The 25,010-nt window shown below is 38.9% G+C and overlaps 1 protein-coding gene across 1 annotated transcript; it reads right to left on the reverse strand.

The window, feature by feature from the left end:
• Nucleotides 1–403: 403 nt before the first annotated feature.
• Nucleotides 404–25,010, reverse strand: LOC127846466 (sodium/glucose cotransporter 4-like). The gene is made up of 15 exons (XM_052377722.1): nt 24,245–25,010; nt 21,838–21,909; nt 19,722–19,826; nt 14,157–14,216; nt 13,688–13,792; nt 11,987–12,092; nt 11,548–11,628; nt 11,047–11,252; nt 8,978–9,113; nt 6,012–6,119; nt 5,557–5,707; nt 4,326–4,494; nt 3,798–4,013; nt 1,413–1,497; nt 404–1,155 (listed from the first exon to the last, which is right to left on the reverse strand). The coding sequence occupies exons 1-15, from the start codon at nt 24,344–24,346 to the stop codon at nt 926–928; spliced, it is 1,932 nt and encodes a 643-aa protein (XP_052233682.1). The 5' UTR covers nt 24,347–25,010; the 3' UTR covers nt 404–925.

Consider the following 25,010-nt stretch of genomic DNA (forward strand, 5'->3'; position numbering starts at 1 on the left):
GTGATCTTTGGGGGTTTTGTTCTTTTTCATGTCAAATATTCTTTTCAAAAAGTCCCAATATTGTCCTCATTTATTTATTATGTTTTAAACCAATATATTATGTTTTTAAACCAAAGTGTTTCAGAGTCATATATACTTCGGATATTCTTAAATCACACGGGATATTTTTGATGGTCAATATATGTTTCCGATCGTCATAAAAAGACTTTATCCGAAACCCTCCCTAACATATATCTAATTCTATGGACGCATCGGCTAGTAACACTCTGAACAATAAGGGACCGATAGGTTATTGATGTTTTCCCCGTGTGTTAAACAGTGTTTAACATCCGCGTTTGTGAGCCGGATCACCAGGTCATGGTCTAAGTAAGACCTATATGTCAAAATAATAATTAAATACGGATATATGTTAGTCTTTATATACAGGTAATTACACGATGTCACTGAAACAAAACAGGACTAGTTTGTAAATATCTAATGCAAACTGTATTCAAAATTGAAACAGACCGTGTTAACTGTATTATTCTGAAAATTGTGTTGCTTTGACATACATAACACGCGCTATATCTAATTGCTGATGGTAATGCAATTAAATGTTATACATTTGTGAAGGGCACAATTGTAGATAGATTGTTAGAACAACAATTGTTCATGCTTGGTTTATACAAAATCTATATGTTTACTGCTTCATTGTGCAAATTTAACAGCATTAGTATCTTAAATACCAGTCTGTAGACCAAACGCATTAATCCTGTTTTGTGGAGCCAATATTTGAACAGTTCCCTTTACATGCGCATGAAGCGTTGTAAACACGTGGCTGTAGACAGTTATATAAGCGTTAGTAACACTGCATTCATTCCCAACGGCCACACATCTACACGAAGGTAATTCTGTAGGACATCAGTATCTTCGTATATGACGAAGTTTACCGAAAAAAACCGATCAGGAAAGCAACCACAACGAGGCCCATAACGGCGTTGATGTTGAGTATGTGAGCCCAGAATTTGGGTTCCTTGAGGAAGGCGCGTTTCTGGGCCGCCTGTTCCTCTAGACTGTGCTCCTCGGACTTCCGGGGGATGCCGCAGATGAAGTCAGCCCACTTCCGGCACGTGCCTCCCCGGCTGGTGTCCTCCTCACGGGACATACTCGAGTCATCTGTTAAATATTTTTTTTATTATAAATCTATTGTTTTATTAATTTCATATTTCAACATATTTATGACTTAATAATCTTCGTCTAACAACAACATCGTCTTCGCTGTCATCATCATCATCATCATCATCATCATCATCATCATCATCATCATCATCATCATCATCATCATCATCAATTATACTATAAATAGTAACAATGCGGAATTATTTCTTGTAATCACGTCAATTAACAGGTATATGTCATAGCTCCTCCTGTACCTATGGGTTTGAGAGAGACCTCCTCCGCCTGTGTAACCTCGATGTCTTCTGGTCGGTAGCGGTCCCACCAAGTCATACCAACGATCTGAGGAGATAGCAGCAGCAGTCACTTTGTATAATCCGAGCAGCCACACCATTATTTAATAATTAACATTGGCTTAATGGTTTCATATCACGAATCGAACTCTTAAGATTACATATAAAGGTAATAATTTTGCAAATATGTTAGTTTCTATATACATGTACACACATGTGTCTATGACAACATGTTGTTATAATCTCAGCTTACACATTGCATGTCCGTAATGAAGCTAGTTACTGCATTGTAGTACATGTGCTATGGCGGGTTTCAAAGCTAGTTACTGCATTGTAGTACATGTGCTCCCTCAAGTGTCTAAGCTAGTTACTGGATTGTAGTACCTGTTCTCTGGCGGGTTTCAAATCTAGTTACATGGCACTGTAGTAAATGTGCTCTAATGGGTTTCAAAGCTTATTACTGCACTGTCGTACAAGTGCTCTGGTGGGTTTCTAATTAATTACTGCATTGTAGTACCTGTGCTCTGGCAGGTTTCAATGCTAGTTACTGTGTGCACTGGCGTGTTTCAAAGCTAGTTACTGCAATGAAGCACATGTGCTCTGATGGGTTTCTAAGCTATTTACACTGCACTGTAGTAAATGTGCCCTAATGGGTTTCAAAGCTAGTTACTGTACTGTAGTACATGTGTTCTGGTGGGTTTCAAAGCTAGTTACTGCATTGTAGCACATGTGCTCTGGTGGGTTTCTAGGCTAGTTATTGCATTGTAATACATGCGCAATGGCGGATTTCAAAGCTAGTTACTGCATTGAAGAACATGTGCTCTAGCGGATTTACAGCTAGTTACTTCATTGTAGTACATATACTCTGGTGGGTTTTAAAGCTAGTTAATGAATTGTAGTACATGTGCTCTGGCGGGTTTCAAAACTAGTTACTGTTTTGTAGTTCCTGTGCTCTGGTGGGTTTCAAAGATAGTTAGTGCACTGTAGTACATGTGCTCTGGTGGGTTTCAAAAGTAGTTAATGCACTGTAGTACATGTGCTATGGTGGGTTTCTAAGCTAGTTACTGCATTGAAGTACATGTGCTCTGGTGGGTTTTAAAGTCAAAGCTAGTTCCTGCATTGTAGTACCTGTGCGCTGGTGATTTCAAAGTTTGTTGCTGCATTATAGTACCAGTGCTCTTGCGGGTTTCGAAACTTAGTTAATGCATTGTAGAACATGTGCTAAGGCGGGTTTCTAAGATAGTTACTGCATTGTAGTACATCGTCTAAGGCGAAGTTTCTAAGCTTATTTCTGCAGTGTAGTGCGTTTGCTGTGGCTGGTTTCAAAGCTAGTTACTGCATTGTAGTACATATGCTTTGGTGGGTTTCAAAGCTAGTTACAGCATTTAGAACCTGTGCTCTAATGGGGTTATGAGCTAGATACTGCAGTGTAAAACATGTGCTCATGCGGGTTTCAAAGCTAGTTACTGCATTGTAGTACATTTACTCTGTCGGGTTTCAAGGCTAGTTACTGCATTGTAGTACTTGTGCTCTGGCGGGTTTCGAAGCTACTAACTGCATTGTAGCACCTGTGCTCTCGCGGGTTTCAAAGCTAGTTATTGCATTAAAGTACATGTGCTCTGGCGGGTTTCTAAGCTGGTTACTGCATAATATTACATGTGCTCTGGTGGGCTTCAAAGCTAGTTACTGTTTTGTAGTACTTTTGGTGGATTTCAAAGCTAGTTAATACATTGTAGTACATGTGCTCTGGTGGGTGTTTTAGCTAGTTACTGCATTGTAGTACAAGTGCTCTGGTGGGTTTCAAAGCTAGTTACTGCATTATAGTACATGTGTTATATTGGGTTTCAAAGCTAGTTACTGCATTGTAAAAAATGTGCTATGGTAGGTTTTAAAGCTATTTGCTTTATTGTTGTACACATGCTCAGGCGGTTTTTAAAGCTTGTTTCAGCATTGTAGTACATATCCTATGGCGTGTTTCAAAGCTAGTTATTGCATTGTAGTAAATGTGCTCTGACGGTTTCAAAGCCAATTAATGCATTGTAGTACATGTGCTATGGCGGGTTTCAAAGTTAGTTACTGCATTGTAGTACATGTGCTCTGGAGGGTTTCTAAGCTAGTTACTGTAGTACATGTGCTCTGGTGGGTTTCAAAGCTAGTTACTGCATTGTAGTACAAGTGCTCTGGTGGGTTTCAAAGCTAGTAACTTCATTGTTATACCTGTGCTCTGGCGGGTTTCTAAGCTAGTTACTGAATTTGAGTACATGAGCTCTAATTGTATTCAAAGCTGGTTACGACACTGTAGTACCTATGCTCTGGCGGGTTTCTTAGCTAGTTACTGCATTATAGTACCTGTGCTCTGGCGGGTTTCTTGGTCAACAAGCTGACGCCGACGATGACGACGGACGTGATGACAAGCGTCATCTGACAGAAGTAAGTGTAGTGGACCATAGCTACCACTGGTGGCCTGGTGTCCGGATCGCCACAGTCAGGAGCCGTGTACACGAAGTCGAGAACCATCCGTATAATGCCGCACGTGTGTCCCGCAACTATACCCCAGAAGGCGCCCTGAAATCGTACATAGCAACTTTAACAATGTTGCCATCGTTCTTGTTCGTATATTTTCAAAGGTAAACGTCTCTTTAAACAATAATTCTGCCCCACAAACAGTGCGTTAAAGCCACATAATGTTTACTGTTTCCTTTATTATCGGAAAGACATGCGGATGAGAACCGGTGAAATTTGAGTACGGGGTGTGTCGTTAAATAACGGTCGGGTTTATCTCTTATTGCTGAAAACTCATCTTTCATCCGCTGAACAACGACCCTAGGGCTCAATTTTAACTCGTTGAGAATGTCATATTAAACCGGTAGGTGTTACCTGCTCGTTCATTCGACGCCAGAGTATGGCCCAGAGGAAGATGGCGCCTATGGGCGTACCCAGGTATCCCTGGACCGCCTGGATGTAGACAAAGAGCTGGCCACTCTGGGAGGACTTCACCAGCGGGATCCACAGGATGCTCAGTCCGCTCACGGCGGCGATAAACACTCTGCCGATGGAGACAGTCATTGAGTCAAGAGAGATAGCTATGGATGTATAAATTGATACAAAATATACATCATGTCTTAGAAGGTAGACACTATGGATTTAACTTGTTAATAAAGATAATTTCTAGTCAGAACTGCATAACCGATTTGTAAAAATATCAGGCATAACTTAAAAACTATAGGTCACATAAGATTAAATGATTGAATAAACGCATTAGTTAAAAAAAATATTAGGGGATCAAATTGCAGATTATTTACTCTTATCTGGCCGATCGACAAGTCGCGAATATCGATTATGATGTGACCTCTCATCCCCGCCTTTTGTCAAGGATAAATCTGGACATTTACGATTACAGACTCATATGTCACCTGCTGCAAATGATAGACGCACATGGTCACAATTACAGACCCTCTCATCTCACTTATTGTCAATGAGAGACTCTCACCTCACCTGCCGTCAATAATAGATTATATAGTCTGACCTGCTGACAATCAGAGAATCTCAAATCTGCTTCCAATGATAGAATACCATCTAGCTTGCTGGAATCGATAGACTCTAATTTAACCTGCTGCAATTTCACAATTTTCTTAACTTCACCTGAATCCAATGACATGCTACCTTATCCGTTCTGCTTAAAATGATATATTGACTCGCCTCATCTACTGCCAAGTTGTTATCATCAAAGGTTTCGATAATGATATTCCTGATTATATCACATCCGACAATGATATTATTTATTATTAAATTGCCCACCATGAGATTCCTGATCCTATTACCTCCTGACATGTGATTACATACCATATGACCGGTTGACAATGAGTTTTCTTTACCTTTTTGTCGCAATTTCCGACAACTAGATAACTTCGCGTTTCCCCTGCCGACAAAGTACCTGCTCATCTTACCTGTCCACTATGAGTCACTTTCTCATCTTACCTTCCGACTATGAAATAAAAAGACATATAATTAATGCCCGTTGTCAATTAGGTAATTGCTCATCTCACTTGCATCCATTGAAATATGCTCAAATCTCACATCCTGACAATGAGATTTCTTCTGCTTTCACCTGCCGACAATGAGGAGTTCCCGTTCGGTGGCGTGCGCGCGCATCTTCCTCCATAGGTCCATGGTGAACAGCGTGCTGGCGGAGTTGAGGATGGAGGTGAGAGAGCTCATGATGGCGGACAGCATCACAGACATCAGCAATCCACGTAAACCTAGCCAGGGGTTGAACATATGAATGATTGAACATCTATCAGTGATCATACTCATACAGTTCATAATATTCATAACATGCATAATACTCATAACATGCATAAAATTCATAAAATTGAAAGTGTTCATATTATTTATAATAATGATATTTAAAATAATATTATTCATTTAAAAAAATGTATTGATAATAATTATAATTTAATGGCAGACGATGCAATATCTAGGTAACCGTTTCCATAATGACAACTAGTCTACGTACAATCATATCTCGTAAATTATTAAGTCAACAGAACTACACTTACGTACCTGTCGGCATGAGGGACAGGACGATCTTGGGGTAGGCGATGTTAGAGCAGCCCACTGGGTTCCCGCAGAACTTGTTGCACTCGTCTGGGTCTACACACCCAACTTCGTCTGCAAAACAATGACACGCATTTAGTTTTATGATTTATACATCTACAGGCATGCAATATTTGTCATTAAATACAGACGCAGTAGAAATAAAAAAATTAGGCTGTGCATACTTTGTATAGCTTTGTTTTTTAGCGATAAGATTTCTTCAAAACACAAGGTTAAGATCAGAAATCATAATCACGTTTGATATGTCCGTATTACGTGTTTGATCAGTTTAAGGTTCATGTAGAGGCTTCATTTTGAAAAATGTGGGACCCCTAGCATTGAACTCAAATTTGACTAAAGGAACATAGGGACCGTTAAGTAAAAATATTCTTTTATACTACATATATATACAAGGGATACAACTGTGAACATTCCTGCACACAACCATGGTGTAAACAATAGCGAAAAATTTGCTTCCAAACGCAATAAATACACCAATTAAACTGTATTACAACAGCCAAGACATTTATCTTTCAGAAAATAATACACTTGGCAATAAAGTACAAGCTTTTCATTGAACTAAGAGAGAAAGTTTCATTCAAAATGCTCAAAATCCTTACTTGGACACAGGTGTGCACAGCTGAAAACTGAGAATTCTAGAAGTAATTTTCGTATTCCTTTGTTATAAAGCTCTTTTGCTGGTACATATTCCTTGGATAGTTTTTTTCATAGTAAAATAGAACATAATGACTATTTAGTGAGCATATTTTGCTAGAAATTCATATCAATCTGCTTCAATTTCACAATGACAATGTTTTACTTTCATTTTGGATAGTTCACATGTATTTCTAACATGCGATTTGATTGGTTGAAATTCCACTGCAGTAATAAATCCAGCCATTCACGTTCCACGTAACATTACCTGACAAATTGCATACAAATCCTTGAAGATAGTAGAAATGTAAACAAATTTAATATTTACGGTGTTTTACATATATGCAGTTACATGCAATTATGGAAGGTGTCTACTTTGATTTATAAAGTGTCTATGGATAATAAAACAAGGTAAAATTTGCTCAACTTCTCTGTAATTATTAAATTATGAAACAAAATGTGTCAAAGTGGGTGTGCACACCTGTGTCGCATTTCGAAAATTTTACCGTTTTTCATGAAACTTTCGTTTCAAACACAACTATGAACACTTTTACTGCTATAAACATAGTTATTATCTGATAGATAAATGTCTGAGCTGTTGTTATACAGTTTTTTTGGTGTAATTATTGCTTTTGGAAGCGATTTTATTTGCTTTTGTTCAGACCATGATGTTGTGCAGGAAATTTGACAGTTGTATCCCTTGTATATATGTATATAGTATAATAGAGTATTTTTTTCCTAACGATCCCTGTGTAAAGGAAGAGTGCCACATTGAAAATGTATACATATATACTTTAAAGGATGTTTTTCCTTCAAACTGCTACCAATTTTGTACATCAACGTATCATAACTTTCATAAAATCAATAAAATACAAAGCGATTTTAACACTAAAATATACATTATTTTCAAAAATCTGAATCATGTTTATTCCACGTATTTCGGCGGAAAATTATATAACTAGTGAATAATATCGACATTGACGAGGGCAAGTTACGCTTAAATAGTAAAAAAAGTTTACATATCTAGAAATATCAAAACTCGAACACATGTCATTTCATCACCATGGGGGCAGCCATTTTAAATTAATAAAATAGAAAGAAACATGCTAAAAACTCACTCATCGCCTAATTGACATTCCAAACGGTTGACGATGACAAATGCATTGGATTGTAATCTTTCCGTTGATGTTTGCAAACTGCACGATCAGACCTCATAAACACTCAAAAGAATAACTATGTAAGAAGCAAGGAAAATATTTGTAATAAGGTAAGTGATGATATCTCTACGTGGTAATTTCTATCATTTAGTGCGATCTCTTGCTGATTAATGTTTATAGTTGTTTTACTAGTTGCCACCCAACTGTCAAACTAAGTATGTGTTTTCTCAGGTATGTGTATACACATACCCGGTTTTCTCACCATTGCACGTGGTTTCGACCGATTTGTTTTGCACGTTTTTCTACGGATCACAGCGATGGCCACGCTTTCAAAATGGATAGAAGGAATCGAAATATAAAATCAATCGTTTTGCCAATTTCTTTATATTCCTTTACAATTTTATATGTCGTCTGCAATCTATTTCAATTTGAGATGGTTTAAAATTTGCAATTTGGTTGAGAGGTAAATAACAAAATTGTTAAGCCTTTGAAATAGAATTGTGACTCTAATTATCCACCATACCTGGATTTTTAGAAAGTAGTTGCGTTTAAGTTATTTTAAGAACTTTGTTAAGGATATTTATCCAAAAAAGGCAGTTGAATAAAAACTCATTTGTTGTTTTATGACAATAATTTTCTGTGAAATGTTGCTAACTTGACCTTGTATATGTATATAGCTTTGTATTTATTCAACTTAAGGTAGTGCATATCCTTCCTAACTTTAGATTGAGATTTTGTAAATTAGTGTAAAAATCTATTGGTTTTAAACCAAAATATGAATAAAGCACACAAATATTGACTGTCAAAAATGTGTTTATGTTATTCTATCCGTCTTTAGCATTAAATTGATATATAGTTTGACCATATTGTACCACATTCAATAAAAAAAAACAAAGCGAAGTTTTAATGAATTTTATCCCCCCCATGAACCTTAAAAGCGTACTGGAATTCGGATATGGAATTATTGTTTGAAAATACGTGTATACACTTTCCAATCAAACTGATAATGTAGTTTAAGTCTTTGACTTTTATCGAGTAGATAGATACATGTACCTCTGTACAATACACCCATTATATATACAATATCGTAATATGTTTCCAAGCGCCAAGCGATTGACCTACCAGGGTAGAGCGCTCTGCTGATCATGCCTGGCCAGATCATGATGAACAGAGGCACGATCTTCAGGTAGCCCGCTAAAATAGCGCCGCCCTTCGCGTGCGAGAGGTTCTTGGCCGCCAGGGTGCGCTGAACTATCACCTGAATACACGAGCGTCGTCGAGAAATATAGATGAGAAAAAAGACTACAGACAGACATTTGCATCGTACGGCAGTATATAATCACAAACATGAAAGTGCACACGTGTGCGTTGTCAATAAGTAGATAACCGCAAAAAACTACATGCAGGCATATTCGTCGTCAATCAGTATAGAACCGAAAAAAACATTAAAAACATACATTGTATATCTGTGTCGACAAGAAATCTATATCTTCAAAAATAATACATACAGACATATACGTTCTCAAGCTATATATAACCGCGAAAAAAAACTTCTTAAAGACTAGTGCGTCAAAAAGCAATATACATGTATAACCGCAAAAATACAACGTACGTACATGAGTATGCATGTTGGTATGGCAATGCGAAAGCAAAAGGCCTTCAAAGTAACTGCGACTTAAAAACCGCCTGGCACTTTAAAGTATACGCGTAGAAAGCCAGTAACCAAAAGATTTTCCTTTTTTTCATTTGACAAAAATTGTTTAAAAAAATAACATTTTGCTTTTCTATAGAAAAATGACTTTTTGGTTGATTCTTTATGCACTACAACTTTTTGCAAACACCTTTTCTACATTATAAGTACTATGTACTGTACAGCATTCGTCGAAAGCTATCATCGTTTTTATAATTGGGCCGTGCTCTATGAGAAGGGGGTTTACAGCATGTGCATTAAGTGTCGTCCCAGATTAGCCTGTGCAGTCCGCAAATCAGGGACGACATCCTCCGCCTAAACTGGATTTTTGCTACGAAGAGATTTCTTTAAACGAAAAATACCATAAAAGCGGAAAGTGTCGTCTCTGATTTGCCTGTGCCGACTTCGCAGGCTTATCTGGGACGACACTTAACGCACATGAATTAAAACCCCTTTCACAGAGCAAGGCTCATATTTAATCATAATGAACTTGTCCATAACAGCAAATAATAAAATCCTCAACCGGTCACCGGTAAATCATAAATACATGAAGTGCCTACAGGAAAGTGTTACTTCACAGAGTGGTCATAGTGATCACATTATTACTGGACTGACAACCAGCAAACCATTACTTCCTAAAGTTTCCACAAACGTTGGATGACCTACTGAACACCCTGCCGCCTACCTGATCGCAGCACCAGAGTGTACCCATATAACACTCTGTCGCCTACCTGATGGCGATAGTGGACCAACTGAACTCTCTGTCGCATACCTGATTGCAGAACCAGGGTGAACCCACTGAACACCCTGCCGCCTACCTGATTGCGTTAGTGGCCCCACTGAGCTCTCAGTCGCATACCTGATTGCAGAACCAGGGTGAACCCACTGGACACCCTGCCGCCTATCTGATTGCGTTAGTGGACCCACTGAACTCACTGTCGCATACCTGATTGCAGAACCAGGGTGAACCCACTGAACACCCTGCCGTCTACCTAATAGCCTTGGCTGACATACTGAACTCTCTGCCGCCTACCTGATGGCGTTAGTGGACCTACTGAACTCTCTGTCGCATACCTGATTGCAGAACCAGGGTGAACCCACTGGACACCCTGCCGCCTACCTGATAGCCTTGGTGGACATACTGAACTCTCAGCCGCATACCTGATTGCGTTAGTGGACCCACTGAACTCTATGTCGCATACCTGATTGCAGAACCAGAGTGAACCCACTGAACACCCTGCCGCCTACCTGATAGCCTCGGCGGACATACTGAACTCTCTATTCCGCATACCTGATTGCGTTAGTGGACCCACTGAACTCTCTGCCGCATACCTGATTGCAAAACCAGGGTGAACCCACTTAACACCCAGTCGCCTATCTGATTGCATTAGTGGACCCACTGAAATATCTGCCGCCTACCTGATAGCGTTGGCACACACACTGAACTCTCTGCCGCATACCCGATTGCGTTAGTGGACCCACTGAACTCTCTGCCGCCTACCTGATCGCAGCACCAGTACCATACGCATCCTAGGGACGCCTGAAGGAGGATACCGGGCCATGGCTGATCTGACTTCACCGGGTCACGCAGCAGACTGAAGGCGTCCGCTGGCGGCAAGCCGCACGTGCTGTTGGCGTTCCGGATTAGAGGCACTGCGCGTGCGTACAGCCGCTGGAGTCGGTTATAGCCCCCTACCTCTGCCATGCCTGGGAAATTATCAGGCTGTATTTGGTTCATACCCAAACAAAAAATGTAACACGATTGCTCAGTCTGCATAAGATACAGAGTAAAATATTAACATCTTACTGGTATATGTGTTTCCCGTACATACCATTTGAACAAACATTTTTATGTGGGTATTTATATGTTTGGATCTTTAAAAAAGTCTTACCCTAAAATAGGACGAAAGCTTTATGTCACTTTGTTAAAATCACTTTGTTTTATAACTTCATAATTACTTTACACTCTCTCCCAGTTTATGTAACATTTGCGTACACATACCAATTCCTACAAGCGCACAGGCGCCAAGCGTCATGATGACTGTCTGTAGAGTGTCCGTGTACATCACTGCAGCAAGACCGCCTGCAAAATAAACAGCATTATGATCATAAACATGATAATCCTCCTCCTCCTCCTTCTCCTCCTCCTCCTCGCCATCATCATCATCATCATTGTTGTCGTCATCATCATCAACATCAACGTCATTAAATCATAATCGTCGTCGCTGTCATAACCATCATCACCATCAGCAGCAGAATCGTCACCATTATCATAATCATTATCCAGCATCATAGTCATCATCATCTAGAGCAACCGCATAATCATTCTGTATTAAAAAAAACCCACACTTTTTTCACTATTTTCATAAAAAAAATATCACACACAATATGAGTTTTTAAAGAACATTCAGATATTATTAACATGCTTTTCCATCACTCACCGAGAAGAGTGTATACCGCAGTGACGAGGAGCAAGGCTGCTATGGCAACGTACATGTCCCAGCCCAACGCTAGCTGGATGAACAGTGCTCCCGCGAATATAGAAACCTGCAAAGTACGACCAATAATACGGTATGTACAATGAGAGTTGTGTGATTTGAAATTTGGTTATTGCTAAGAAAATGCTACATGTATATACAGCGAGTGGGGTACATAAACAATGCATATTTATACAGCGTTATTAGTGACTGCAATAAATTTGGTGTTGCAAGGCCTGCAGAGTGTATATAATGTGATTGGTGATTGTGAGTAATATAAAGTGTTTACAGCAAGTTTCTTTAAGAACAGCATGTTTTGTAATTGCAAGGAGTACGGTGTGTATATATTTTGTGATTGCATCCGATGCTTTTTGTGCAGCGTGTTTGAGAATTGCAAGATGTAACGTGTTTACAGCTTGTTCTGTGATAGCAACCAATATGTCGAGTTTACATCGTGTTTTGTGATTGCAAACAATGCAATGTGAAAACACCGCGTTTTATGATTGAAGGAAATACGGTGCGTTAATATCGTGTTTTGTAATTGCAAACACTATGGCGTGCTAGCAGCGTGTTTTGTGATTTACGGTTTGTACTCGGTGTGCTTTATGATTATTAAAAACACGCTGTTTTCAGAAATTTGGTCATTGTTCACAAATCGGTTTACTAACAGCGAGTTTGGTGATTAGAAGTAATACGGTATACACACAGCAAGATAGGTGACTGCAACCAATTCGGTGTGTATTACAGCGAGTTTGGTGATTGCGTACAACTATTTTTACAGAGTGACTCAAGTAATATAATAACTAGCGATGCGCTTAACAATAGATGAGGTTTTTGATTTCGAGCAATACGGTTTACATACAGCGTGTGTGATGATGGTGAAAAAACACGGTTTATACGTACCGCGAGTTTGATGATTAGCAAGCGGTACGGTTAACGTAAAGTGAGGTTGGTGATTCGAAACAATACGTTATATACATGCAGCGAGTTTGGTGATTGCACGCAATACGGTATATAAATACAACGACGTTGGTGATTGCACGCAATACGGTATATAAATACAACGACGTTGGTGATGGCACGCAATACGGTATATAAATACAACGACGTTGGTGATGGCACGCAATACGGTATATAAATACAACGACGTTGGTGATTGCACGCAATACGGTATATAAATACACTGACGTTGGTGATGGCACGCAATACGGTAAATAAATACAACGACGTTGATGATTGCAAGCAATACGGTATATTAATACAACGACGTTGGTGATGGCACGCAATACGGTATATAAATACAACGACGTTGGTGATGGCACGCAATACGGTATATAAATACAACGACGTTGGTGATCGCACGTAAAACGGTGTATAAATACAACGACGTTGGCGATGGCACGCAATGCGGTATATAAATACAACGACATTGGTGATGGCACGCAATACGGTATATAAATACAACGACGTTGGTGTGGTGATGACACGCAATACGGTATATAAATACAACGACGTTGGTGATGGCACGCAATACGGTATATAAATACAACGACGTTGGTGATGGCACGCAATACGGTATATAAATACAACGACGTTGGTGATGGCACGCAATACGGTATATAAATACAACGACGTTGGTGATGGCACGCAATACGGTTTACATACGGCAAGTTTGGTGATGATGTAGAGAATGATGGAAAGCACACTCAGGTAGGTCCTTAGTCTGTCGCCTCCAAACCTCTTCTTAAGGTACTCTGGTAACGTGTAAACCTAGTGAAGAAAAGTCTCACAATACCACATGGTAAGTACGTGTACTTAATACGATTATACATTGAAATTGAAATTAAACGATATGTAGGATTGTTAATTACTTTAACAATTGGATGGTTTACATGAAATGTATTTCGTATACACAAAATAGTTGCTTTTTGAATACATGTACATATGAACATATGGAAAGATATGGACAATTTATTATATGATGAACTATATCAAAGCAAACGTTATGCACATCATATATATGATATATATACTAGCAATATAGCAATATTATTGACACAATACCTTAACTTATTCTCAATGCTTGGGCAATTGTGGTGATTTCATTTTCATGTATAATAGTAGAATACGTTACCCCGGCTGAGATGTAGACTGGAAGGAAGAGCCACCCCAAGAGCAGCACAAGGGGCATTGACTGGAAAAAATAAATAAAACAAGACTATTGCCAAGCAATATATGTCCCCTACCAGCTCCACCATTGTCAGAAATTCCACCATTGTCAGAATTTTATTTTTATATGTTGCCATAGCAACAAGAATTTTTGAAAAAAAGTTATCGAAGGATCCAGAAAACCACCATTTTCAGCAGTATTTCTAGGATATTTGTTGCCATAGCAACCAGAATTCTTGACTGACAGACAGAGCGAAAACCATAAGTCCCCTCCGGTGAAACTGGTAGGGGACAAGAAGAAACATGCAAACAAACAATTACAACAACTGGCAGATGTATGTCCCCATGAAACGTTCGGAAACTGGCCATTTCACCCACGAACACTTAATATACAACATATAAATTTGTGTATGATATTTGTCATGAACTCTTGAACATTGGAATATCGTAGCCAGAATATCTTTACCGTTACGCACGCCAAATGCGAAGTTTGAATAAAACAAGAGATTGCCAAGCAATATTGTCCCCTACCGGTGAAACTCCACCATTGTCAGTATTTATTTAATTTGTTGCCACAGCAAGCAGAATTCTTGATGTAGGAACAAAATGAAATGACTGCATAATCTCCATATTGCCATCTATCCATGCTTCAAGTTTCATGAAAAAATATGAAGAACTTTTAAAGTTATCGCAGGATCAAGAAAAGTGTGACGTACAAACTGACAGACAGACTGACAGAGCGCAAACCATAAGTCCCCTCGAGTTTCACCGATAGGGGACAATAAACAGCATAAGTGTTGACTCCACAAATATTTGGTGCTTACGTGCAGTCGTTCGGATGAACAAATGCAATAGTAAAAAATTACCACAGGCTTATCAGGGACAACACTTTCCACTCACAATTGATTTTAGTTTAAAAGAAACCCCCTGTAAACGAAACAATCAATACAAACGGAATGTGTCGTCTAAACCCTTCACAGACTAACCAGGGATGACACTTAAAACAAATGAAGTAAGCCTTGTTTTCCCGGAGCGAGGCTCAAATGATGATGATGATGTATGTCGCGTTCTGAGACAACTGGGCATAATGCATGTGCGTAAAGTGTCGTCCCAGATAAGCCTATGCAGTGCGCACAGGCTAATCAGGGGCGACACTTTATGACATTTTTCGTTTAAATGAAGTCTCTTCTTAGCAAAAATCTAATTTAGGCGGAAAGTGTCGTCCCTGATAAGCTATTGCGGACTGCACAGGCTAATCTGGGACGACACTTTACGCACATGCATTATGCCCAGTTTTCTCAGAACACGACTCATGTAAAATTCGCAATAATGTCGGCTACATTCGAACAGGCATCATCTTAAGTATGCCGTGTTAATTATGCAGTACAGCTTATTGTCAAACGGCTCAGTTACATAATTAGTAATGCATACTTTGGGGTGGCTGACGATGTTAAACATTATATTCTGGGTTGCTATTACATTTTGTCCGCAAAATATATTTTTGTCGAAAAAACTGTGCTCAGAATTATAGAATATTGTGTAGTGTTTGTATGCAGACACTTAAATTACAATGCCTATGCACTAAATCGACATCAATTAAAATTGTGTATGGTGGCCACATGTGACCAGGTACCTAAACGTATATAAACACTCTCTGATATGATTAAAACATTCTTGGTCTATTAATTAATCATGGAGATATATTCTGGTTATAAACTATATATCCGATATTGCCAATGACAATTGGCATGTTTAACACTGTGCCAGACTAACCTACATTTAAAAAGAATCTGGTAATGGACATGACAATAAAATCCGGTTTTAGATCGTGATTATGTTGTTAAAAATGCCAATAGATTAATAATAACTTGTGTATTGTTGTATTGTATATACAAGTGTTACTCCTCTGTTTATTAATCACTGTCCAAAATCAACATAAAGTATATAATTTACCATTTTGCAGAATTGAGCCTTTAAAGCGAAATGCACACCAGTAGATAAAGAGAACTTAGTCGCCGAACTTACACCGTGGCAAATTTACACAACAGTTAAATTTCGCAGAGCAGGGCCTAAGTGGAATATATAAAAACATTACAGAGGGGGTAATCACGTGACAAACAAGAAGGCGACGTCCATGCCGAGGCAGTTATTTTTCGTCGTTTTATACCCTTTATTACTTGTTTTTTTTTTATTCCGCTCACTTTCCAACTATATACGGAAGAAAGTTACTGGCTTTTATTTCATAGTAATATTCGCTCTATATCTCGACTTTACTCGGTGCGAAATTTCTTAGCGGGATGGCCTAATTAGGGCTCCACTAAGAAAATTTGCGGGGAGTAAAGTCGAGATATAAAGCGAATTTAAATACGAAATAAACGCTTATCACCTTTTTACTGATATGGCTGGAAAGTGAGCATTTAAAAAATAAACAGAAGTAATAAAGGGTATAAAACGGCGAAAATAACTGTCTCGGTATGGACGTCGCCATCTTGATTATCACGTGATTACCCCCTCTGATTATAGTTGAAGAAAATGTATGACATGACAGTCTGGTATATGAAATGACGATATATTTAGAATCATAGACATGTTCAACATTATGTTCTTGTTCCTGACCAATAATAATAAATTACATTCGTGTTCAGATTATCAACAACACAAAATGTTTATGTTGAAAGTCTTGCATATCGGTATAAAGCTTACCATGTAAATTAATTAAACATAATCTTTGAAGTTATATTAATGGACTTCTATTTAGATGGCAATATATTCAATTTGCTGATGTTTAAGTTCTAGTATATAACACATGACATAAAATTAAAGTTTAGATGAGATACAAATACCAGTGTTTTATATATCATTGATGAAACGAAACTACATCAGAAGATATCGATAATTACGAGCACAATTTGTTGTGCCATCAACATTTTAGATTAAGATATAAAAACACAGACGACTTTATATACAATTGCTAAAAATAATTTGAATTCAGATCAAATGATAACAAAGGTAGGTGTACTGATTGAACTAGTACTACATTGTATCGTTGCTGATACATTCAGAATATAGGCATCACTTTCTCTGAACTTACAAAACGACACAAAACATAAGTGAGCTGTGCTCTGTGAAACGGGGGTTTAATGAATGTGCGTAGTGTCGTCCCAGATAAGCATGTGCAGTTTGCACAGGCTATTCAGGGACGACACTTTCCGTTTTTATGATATTTTTCGTTTCAAGAAAGTCTCTTCTTAGCAAAAATTCAGTTTAGGCGGTAAGCGTACTGCACATGCTTATCTGGTACAACAATTTACGCACATGCATTAAACCCCCTTTTCACAGAGCACGGTCCATATGTAATATTGGTTACATTTTGACACACTGGTATGTTATTTGTGTTACACGTATGATTAAGACCTCGCCTGAGGGTTCAGACGGGTATATATAATAACAAAATAGCATATACTAGTTAATAATATTTTTATTTTAGTTGTGAGTAGTTTTTTTCTAGAAAGAAATTATCAGGAACACATTTGTAAATATATAAGTAGTAATTGTCCAGTGTTTTATTTTCATTTTATAATTTAAAGCACCCTTCTGTATAAACGTATGCATGTAGAGCCAAACGCATTTTCTTTTTCAATTAGTTCATAATAATCGTTCATGAAGCTGTACATATTGATCGAGTCCACACTCATTTTCCCGGCCCATACTTTCCGTAAAGATTGACACTCTTGGTGACGGTGTTCTTGGCGACTGTCTCGAGCTGCTTTACGCGCGAACCGTAGCCACCGTCGGTGAGCCGCTTCCTGACCGCGTACGGTAGCGTAGGCATCTTACTGGGCGCGTGCGCCACGAGTGTAGGCTGAGGCTCGGTAGGTGCGGAAGATCCCCGGCTGAATGGAATGTTTGCAATAAATTTAGGTCTTGCGAAAAGGAGATATTCAATCGTGTCTGATGTTGAGATTACCGATCCAGCATTATTTCTAAAAATCATATCGCCACACTCTAGAAATCCTTCCGGATGAGTGAGTAAACACGTGCCCCAAAGCTTGTTCACATCTTGTTCGCGCCCTTGCTTATTAAATTTACGTTTCCTGGATCCGGCTGTCTGCTCGTTTGAAATCATAGACAATATGTTGTCCAGGTGTGTCGTTTCTTTCCATGGAATTGGCGGTGTCGGCTGGTTGCTAGGTTGCGTGGTAATGAGTTTACTGACTTCCGATGAATTGACGTCTGCAAGTGTCGGGTTTGGTAGAGTCACTAGAGACAAAGTCAATACCGCTACCACTTTAGTTGTTCCTTGTAAAAGCTTTCCAAATGCCTTCATCATTCCCGTTTTTCGTCGGCTGGTGATGTTGGTTCCGACTGGTATGATCTCTAGTAAGCAAGTGATTCTCAATACCGTAACATAAAGCGTTATATGATCGGTCGAAACTAGACCACAGTGGTTCAAAAAGGCATATGTTTCCCCAACGAATTTAGAGACATTAGCGCCTCTTTGCCAGAAATAACGAAGGCGCTAAGTAACTAGGCACACCGGTTTCATTAAAGCAGGTCCTCGTATAAGTTGCTGATGTCTCTCACATTTTGTCACTGACTACGACAGACATGATGGCTATGACGTCGTTGTTATAGTGAGCTATTAACATACATGATATATTTGGAAACAGTTTAAATACCAGTTCAGCAAAATGTTCACGAAATGCATGTATCTTGAAAACGTCAGATATAATAAATGCGTCGGTCAAGCATACTCATGAATTGTTCAATCGTTTTTTTACGAATAACAAGATCGTTATATGTGAAGCAACATAGAGTGTAGAGGAGTGTGACTTACAAACCATAATATAAAGGACTATCGTCTTACTTTCAACCCGTACAGGGCTAAAGTACTAACGTTCCAATCGTAGTGGACTATATACCTCATCATCCATACGTAGAGGGCTATCGTATCTGCAATCCACGCGTAGGTAAAAACGTTCTTTTTTTAATTCGTATATGATAGGGCTATCGGAATTACTTAAGTACTTACCATCCAATCGTAGATCCCTATCGAACCTATTGACCACACTTCGAGGATTATCGTACTTACCTTAACTTCTAGAGTATTATCGTACTTAACACAAACTCGTTGAGGACTATGGTACTGACAATACGCTCTAAGAGGATTATAGTAGTTCTCATCCACTCGAAGATGACTTTTGTTCGTACTATCTACTTATAAAGCGACAGCGTACTTATAATAAAGTAGTAGAAGACTTTTGTACTTACAACCTGCTCGTAGAGCATTATCGGTCTTATAATCCACTCAAAGGGGTATACCGTATTTACAATCCACTCACACATCCAATCCTCTCGTGCATAAATGTCGTACTCAACATCAACTCCTACTTACATATAAGACAATCATATTTACCATCAACTCGTAGAAGACTATCGTATTAACCGTCCACTCGTACTTATAATCCATTCGTACACGACTGCAGTACAGTCTACTAACAATCTACACGTATCGGACTATCGTACGTACCATCCACTCGTAGAGGACTATCGCTATGCCACTCGCTGCCCCGGTGCCGGCCAGACCCACGAAGTGTTCGCTTCCAATGTTACTGGAGAACAGCGAGGCTCCAACCTGTGCACGCAAACACGGAATAGCTTTAGTAATCAAAGCATCGGAAACAGCAGGACAACTATTAAAATGGGTTTTGATAAAGTCAAATGCAAAGTTATGATATAAACAATAACATATAATTGTATAATAGTTTACTGTGGACTGTTGATACCACTGTTAAACGTCTTGCCTTTAAAGCGTGCTTGTGTTACTTGACCTCTCTTTCAGTTAACACATTACAAAGACTCATTTAAAAACTCATTCAAACAAGAGTTGTCTCCATCTGAAGACATATGCCCCCAAAAAACGCTTTTTCGAAACCTAAACGCAGATTTCGAAACCTAAAAGCGGAGGTTCAAGTTCAATGTCAAAGGGGTCAATACACATGCAAACCAAATATGAAAGTTACATCTGAAGCGACATAGAAGTTATGAGCATTTTTCGAAACCTAAACGCAAAAATGTGACGGACAGTCTGACTGACGGACAGTGCGACTGTTATATGCCACCCTACCGGGGAGCATAAAAAAGTTTAGTTTTGATATAGGACAATAACAATCCAACATGCACTTCTTACGTAACAGAAGGAAAAACTCAATTGTTCTATGATTCAAGGGCCATAACTCAGGAGTGTCTAAGTCAATTTGGCTGATTATCGAACTTGCCCTTGATCTTATGACCTTATACATGTTTATGAAGTGTGGCGGAGATTCTATGACATTTGCTCTAGTAATTGAGCTGAAACGAGAAAAAAAACGCAATTTTTTGATGATTCAAGGGCCGTAACTGAGGAGGGTCTGGGTCAATTTGGCTGATTATCGAACTTGACCTAGATTTATTTCCTAACACATTTTATGAAGTGTGGCGAAGATCCTATGACATTTGCTCGAGTTATTGAGCAGTAAACGAGAAAAAACCCAATTTTACGATAATTCAAGGGCCGTAACTCAGGTGCGTCTGGGTCAAATTGGCTGATTATCGAACTTGGCCTAGATGTTATTGCCTTACACATTTTCATGATGTTTGGTTAAGATCTTATAACAATTGCTCGAGTTATTGAGCGGAAACGAGGAAAAAAACAATTTTTCGATGATTCATGGGCCGTAACTCAGGAGTGTCTGGGTCAATTTTGCCTTACACATTTTCATGATGTTTGGTTAAGATCTTATAACAATTGCTCGAGTTATTGAGCGGAAACAAGAAGAAAAAAAACAATTTTACGCTCGAGTTATTAAGCGTAAACGAGAAAAAACCCAATTTTACGATAATTCAAGGGCCGTAACTCAAGAGTGTCTACGTCAATTTGGCTGATTATCGAACTTGACCTAGATGTTATTGACTTACACATTGTCATGAAGTTTGGTGAAGATCTGATGACAATTGCTTGACTTATTGAGCGGAAACTAATCCGGACGGACTATCTAACTAACTAACTAACTAACTAACTAACTAACTAACTAACTAACTAACTAACTAACTAACTAACTAACTAACTAACTAACTTACTAACTAACTAACTGACTGACGGACGGTGCGATTTTAATATGCCCCCAGAACCTATGTTCTGGGGACATAAAAATACTCCGGTAATGTCATTTCTGATGGTTTGTCAACATCACGACAATTTACATTGAGTGAATGTAAACTAATGTGGATATTGACTTAATCAGAAAATACTAGTACGATTTCTCGTCATTTACAATTCCTGAATTTGTTAATTAAAGGTTTGTTGTTGCGTTTGTTTATTAGAACTTTTCGCCAATTTAAGCAGTATTCCAATAATATCAAGGCGGTCTGTACCCTACTCAAACTTTGTTTCAGTATCCGTGTTAACAAGTACTTGGTGAAAAAGATTTTGCCAATAACTGAAAACTGCACGACTTAAATTTCGTAACCAAAACCGACGCAAGATATGTGACCCTTTAAAAAAATGGAACTCTGCGCTCCATTGCAACCGACCCCCCGTTACACGTGCGTTTTTTTATGTAACACGCAGGTTCTCACAAAGTCACAAAGTGGATGAGTGTGCTTACCGGCCACCAGTGCATGCTGCGTCCAGCCAGGAAGTAGCTCCGGACGCTGCCTCGGTTGGGCCGACATAGTGACTGCAATACATGTGAAGGGCAGTGTAAAACAAACGCGTACATTAATGTAAGCCACATGGACTCGATGATCAAACTATATATGTTGTAATAATAGTTAAACTCGAGCATTTCAACACACATGTCATCTAAAGCCGATACGCACAGATACGCTTTCTAAATTACTTCATTTCCAATGAAAAGAAAGGAATTTTTGATGTCACTTAAAACAAGGTCGTATGTAAGACAAGAAATACCTTTAAGAAAGATAATCAGCGCATTTCTTGACTTTGAAATAAAATTTGAAAATTTATATTTCTAAATTATAACATTTAAAACAAAGGTTTTTGTTGTTGTTTTTCAATTTTAAGTCGCAGATCCTTAGCATGTGTGTTATTCAGTGCGCGTTAATTCAAACCAAACAATAGTGTTCGTTGATAAAAACATACTACGGGATATCACAGCATATGTGTCCTCACAAGGCTTCACCGTCGAAATATAGAATACGTTAATATTTGATTAGCACGCTTTCTTCTTTCGGCATATTCAAATCACACTTAAATTGCCGCGTCGTGGGAAATGGGTCTTAGGGCGTTTCAGCCAGCATAGCTCAAGCCCAGTCCGCGCAAGTGTGTAGTTTGTTCAGGAGCTACGCTGTCTGCTTTATCACGCAAGGCTGAATGGTCTCATTACGTATCTCCTAAGTCTCATTGGCCGATCTTCTTAAACTGATCAGTGTTACATCCTATACGCTGAACACCGACTTAGTGATATGGCTAAAGTTCTGTGTGATTTCTCTCGAATCAGCCAATAAAAGAAATTCGAATGTATTCATTCGGGTCTGCTGGCATTATGTAAAGGGCAATGCCGCATGTAAAGGAGAACAGCTAAGCCGAACAAATACACATGCGTTTCCGTTCAAAAGCGCTTACAGCGAATGGAATAACTCAAATACATGTAATTATTCGTGCACGCTTGGTACAAAGAGAATACCCGGTTACTGCCTGACATTCTCTCGACGCTCAATACGACGCGCGACAAATTAGTCGACAGTCAAGATTTTCTGCGAATTTTGTTTTCTAAAACCCAGCGCGATATGCGACACTCAAATATTGATTGACGCATGATTGTCGCGCGTCGTATTTAGCGTCGAGAGAATGTCGCGAGAATGTCTCGAAGGTCGACACGCCACACTCAACTTGGCCCTATCCGGATTCCGTACCAAACTATTCGGTGAAGTGTGTTCTTCGATTAAAATTGTCGCTGCAGTCCATTCCTGATCTCCAATTCAAGACGTTTATAATTAAAGCGGGTGTACTCTTCCCATTCGTAGTGCAAACAACAAAAAAATGGATTATTGCAGATTTATAGGAAAATGTGATACGGTAAACAGAAAACAGGTTACTGTCCCATCGTTTTGTAATATATCAGGCTCTGCACGAATAAAATAAGTTGAAATAACGACTCTGTAGTGGGGGCTGTGGTGGTTTTTTTTAAATAAACGTTATTGTGATTTATGACTTTAAATTAGAATAAAATATGCACGTTCTTGGTATTAAATTGTTTGTTTGGTTGAACCTGATTCATGTTGATAGTAATTGTTGACGTCATTGAAAATCCCACGTAAATCCAAACATTGACTGATATAAGAACTTCCTGTTGACCATGATATAAAAAATATATCAGGCAACGTTATATCAGGCAGATATCAATGCGGTGGTATGATAAATTACAAAACGATGGGACAGTAACCTGTTATTCTCTATAGGTGACCTATTCGCGCATGCTTTACTTGGTACGAACGTAGAACTTTGACCTTTTCTATTTCAATCTGGAGGCATTACACGCTATTGCCAGTATAAAATTAAAATACATAGTCGTTACTGTTTAATCGATTTCATTGCGTTTTCTTTGCATTTGGATTGGAAGAATGTCCACCAGGGACGATTATTGCAGTTTGATTGTTTGAAGTACGTGTGGACTGGGGTTTTAAGACGAACTTAGATGAGAATCGATGCTGCTTCTTTAAGAATGGTGACTGTGGTACCTTCAAGAGGTTTGGAGAACGCAACGAAAGCATTGACATTGCAATAGTCATTCAAAACAAATTATGGCAGTTTTAACATATTGTTAACCCATTTATGCCAAGTGGGCTCTTCCATCCTTGTAAATTGGAGCAATTTATTTCCAAAATTAGGGATGTTTAGAGTATTTCTTACAGAAATTCCTTTAAGCAAACAGCACAGACCCTTATGAGACGCCGCATAATGCGGCGTCTCATCTGGGTCTACGCTGTTTGCCAATGCCTTTTTCTAGACGCTAGGCATAAATGGGTTAATATTTCGCATATGCTACGTACCCAAAATCCTACGCCCAGTACCAGGACGAAGTAGAGAACAACAATGAGAATATCCGCCCAGTGTTGCAGTCCTATATCAGTGCGGGTGGACGTGCGATTCATTGCTAGCTGTAGATTTATCACATAGAATAACACATGAACTTAGGTCTGGTTTAGATATGGATGGAGTGAACAAAAAGAGGAGCGGCTGTAACGTTTGCAAAGTCTAGGCAGCAGGTGTGAATACTTTGCAGCTAGATGTCTTAACAAGCTACAGGCGCCGTTGTCTCTGGGTCCCACACGTCGGCGACAGGCTCTGTCCGAAACACAAGCAGTCTTTGTTTGCAGTAAACGAAGTGTCTTATGCAATAGGTGCGGATATTTCGGTGGCGTATGTCACAGTAAAATATGTCTGTGTCGTCTGCAAATATCTTAATTCATATACAACAGACGCACTTACGACTATTGACATCCCTTTCTCGTTCACCTGTTGAAGCTCATAAAAGCTTGTATTTGGCGCAAATAAAATGATCGAACAAAATAAAGCAGGTTGCGCCCCTAAATTTTAATCCTGCACATGCGTTCACAATTACTTGTAAACAATACACCACTATACGTTTAAGAGTATTTGCAATAATCCGAATGAAATGTTTCACACATAGACACGTTTAAATGTTTCGGTTTCGTTGAGATCGAGCATTGTTTTGGGTCAGCTGTTATCTCCTTCCCGCCCAGCGTTCAGTGTCGCATTTCCCGTCTTATCTGAGCGCTCCGTCGCTATCACCGC

This window comes from Dreissena polymorpha, chromosome 1 (assembly GCF_020536995.1).
Source record: "Dreissena polymorpha isolate Duluth1 chromosome 1, UMN_Dpol_1.0, whole genome shotgun sequence".
Lineage (NCBI taxonomy): Eukaryota > Metazoa > Mollusca > Bivalvia > Myida > Dreissenidae > Dreissena > Dreissena polymorpha.

What these genes read in the sequence shown, in the direction of transcription:
- LOC127846466 (XM_052377722.1), bottom strand. Translation starts at nt 24,346, where the DNA reads ATGAATCGCACGTCCACCCGCACTGATATAGGACTGCAACACTGGGCG. An exon ending in CTGTGCGCTTGTAGGAATTG is followed by an intron (nt 11,253 to 11,547) that starts GTATGTGTACGC and finishes ATAATTTCCCAG; the next exon opens with GCATGGCAGAGGTAGGGGGC. An exon ending in GGCGTCGAATGAACGAGCAG is followed by an intron (nt 4,014 to 4,325) that starts GTAACACCTACC and finishes GTACGATTTCAG; the next exon opens with GGCGCCTTCTGGGGTATAGT.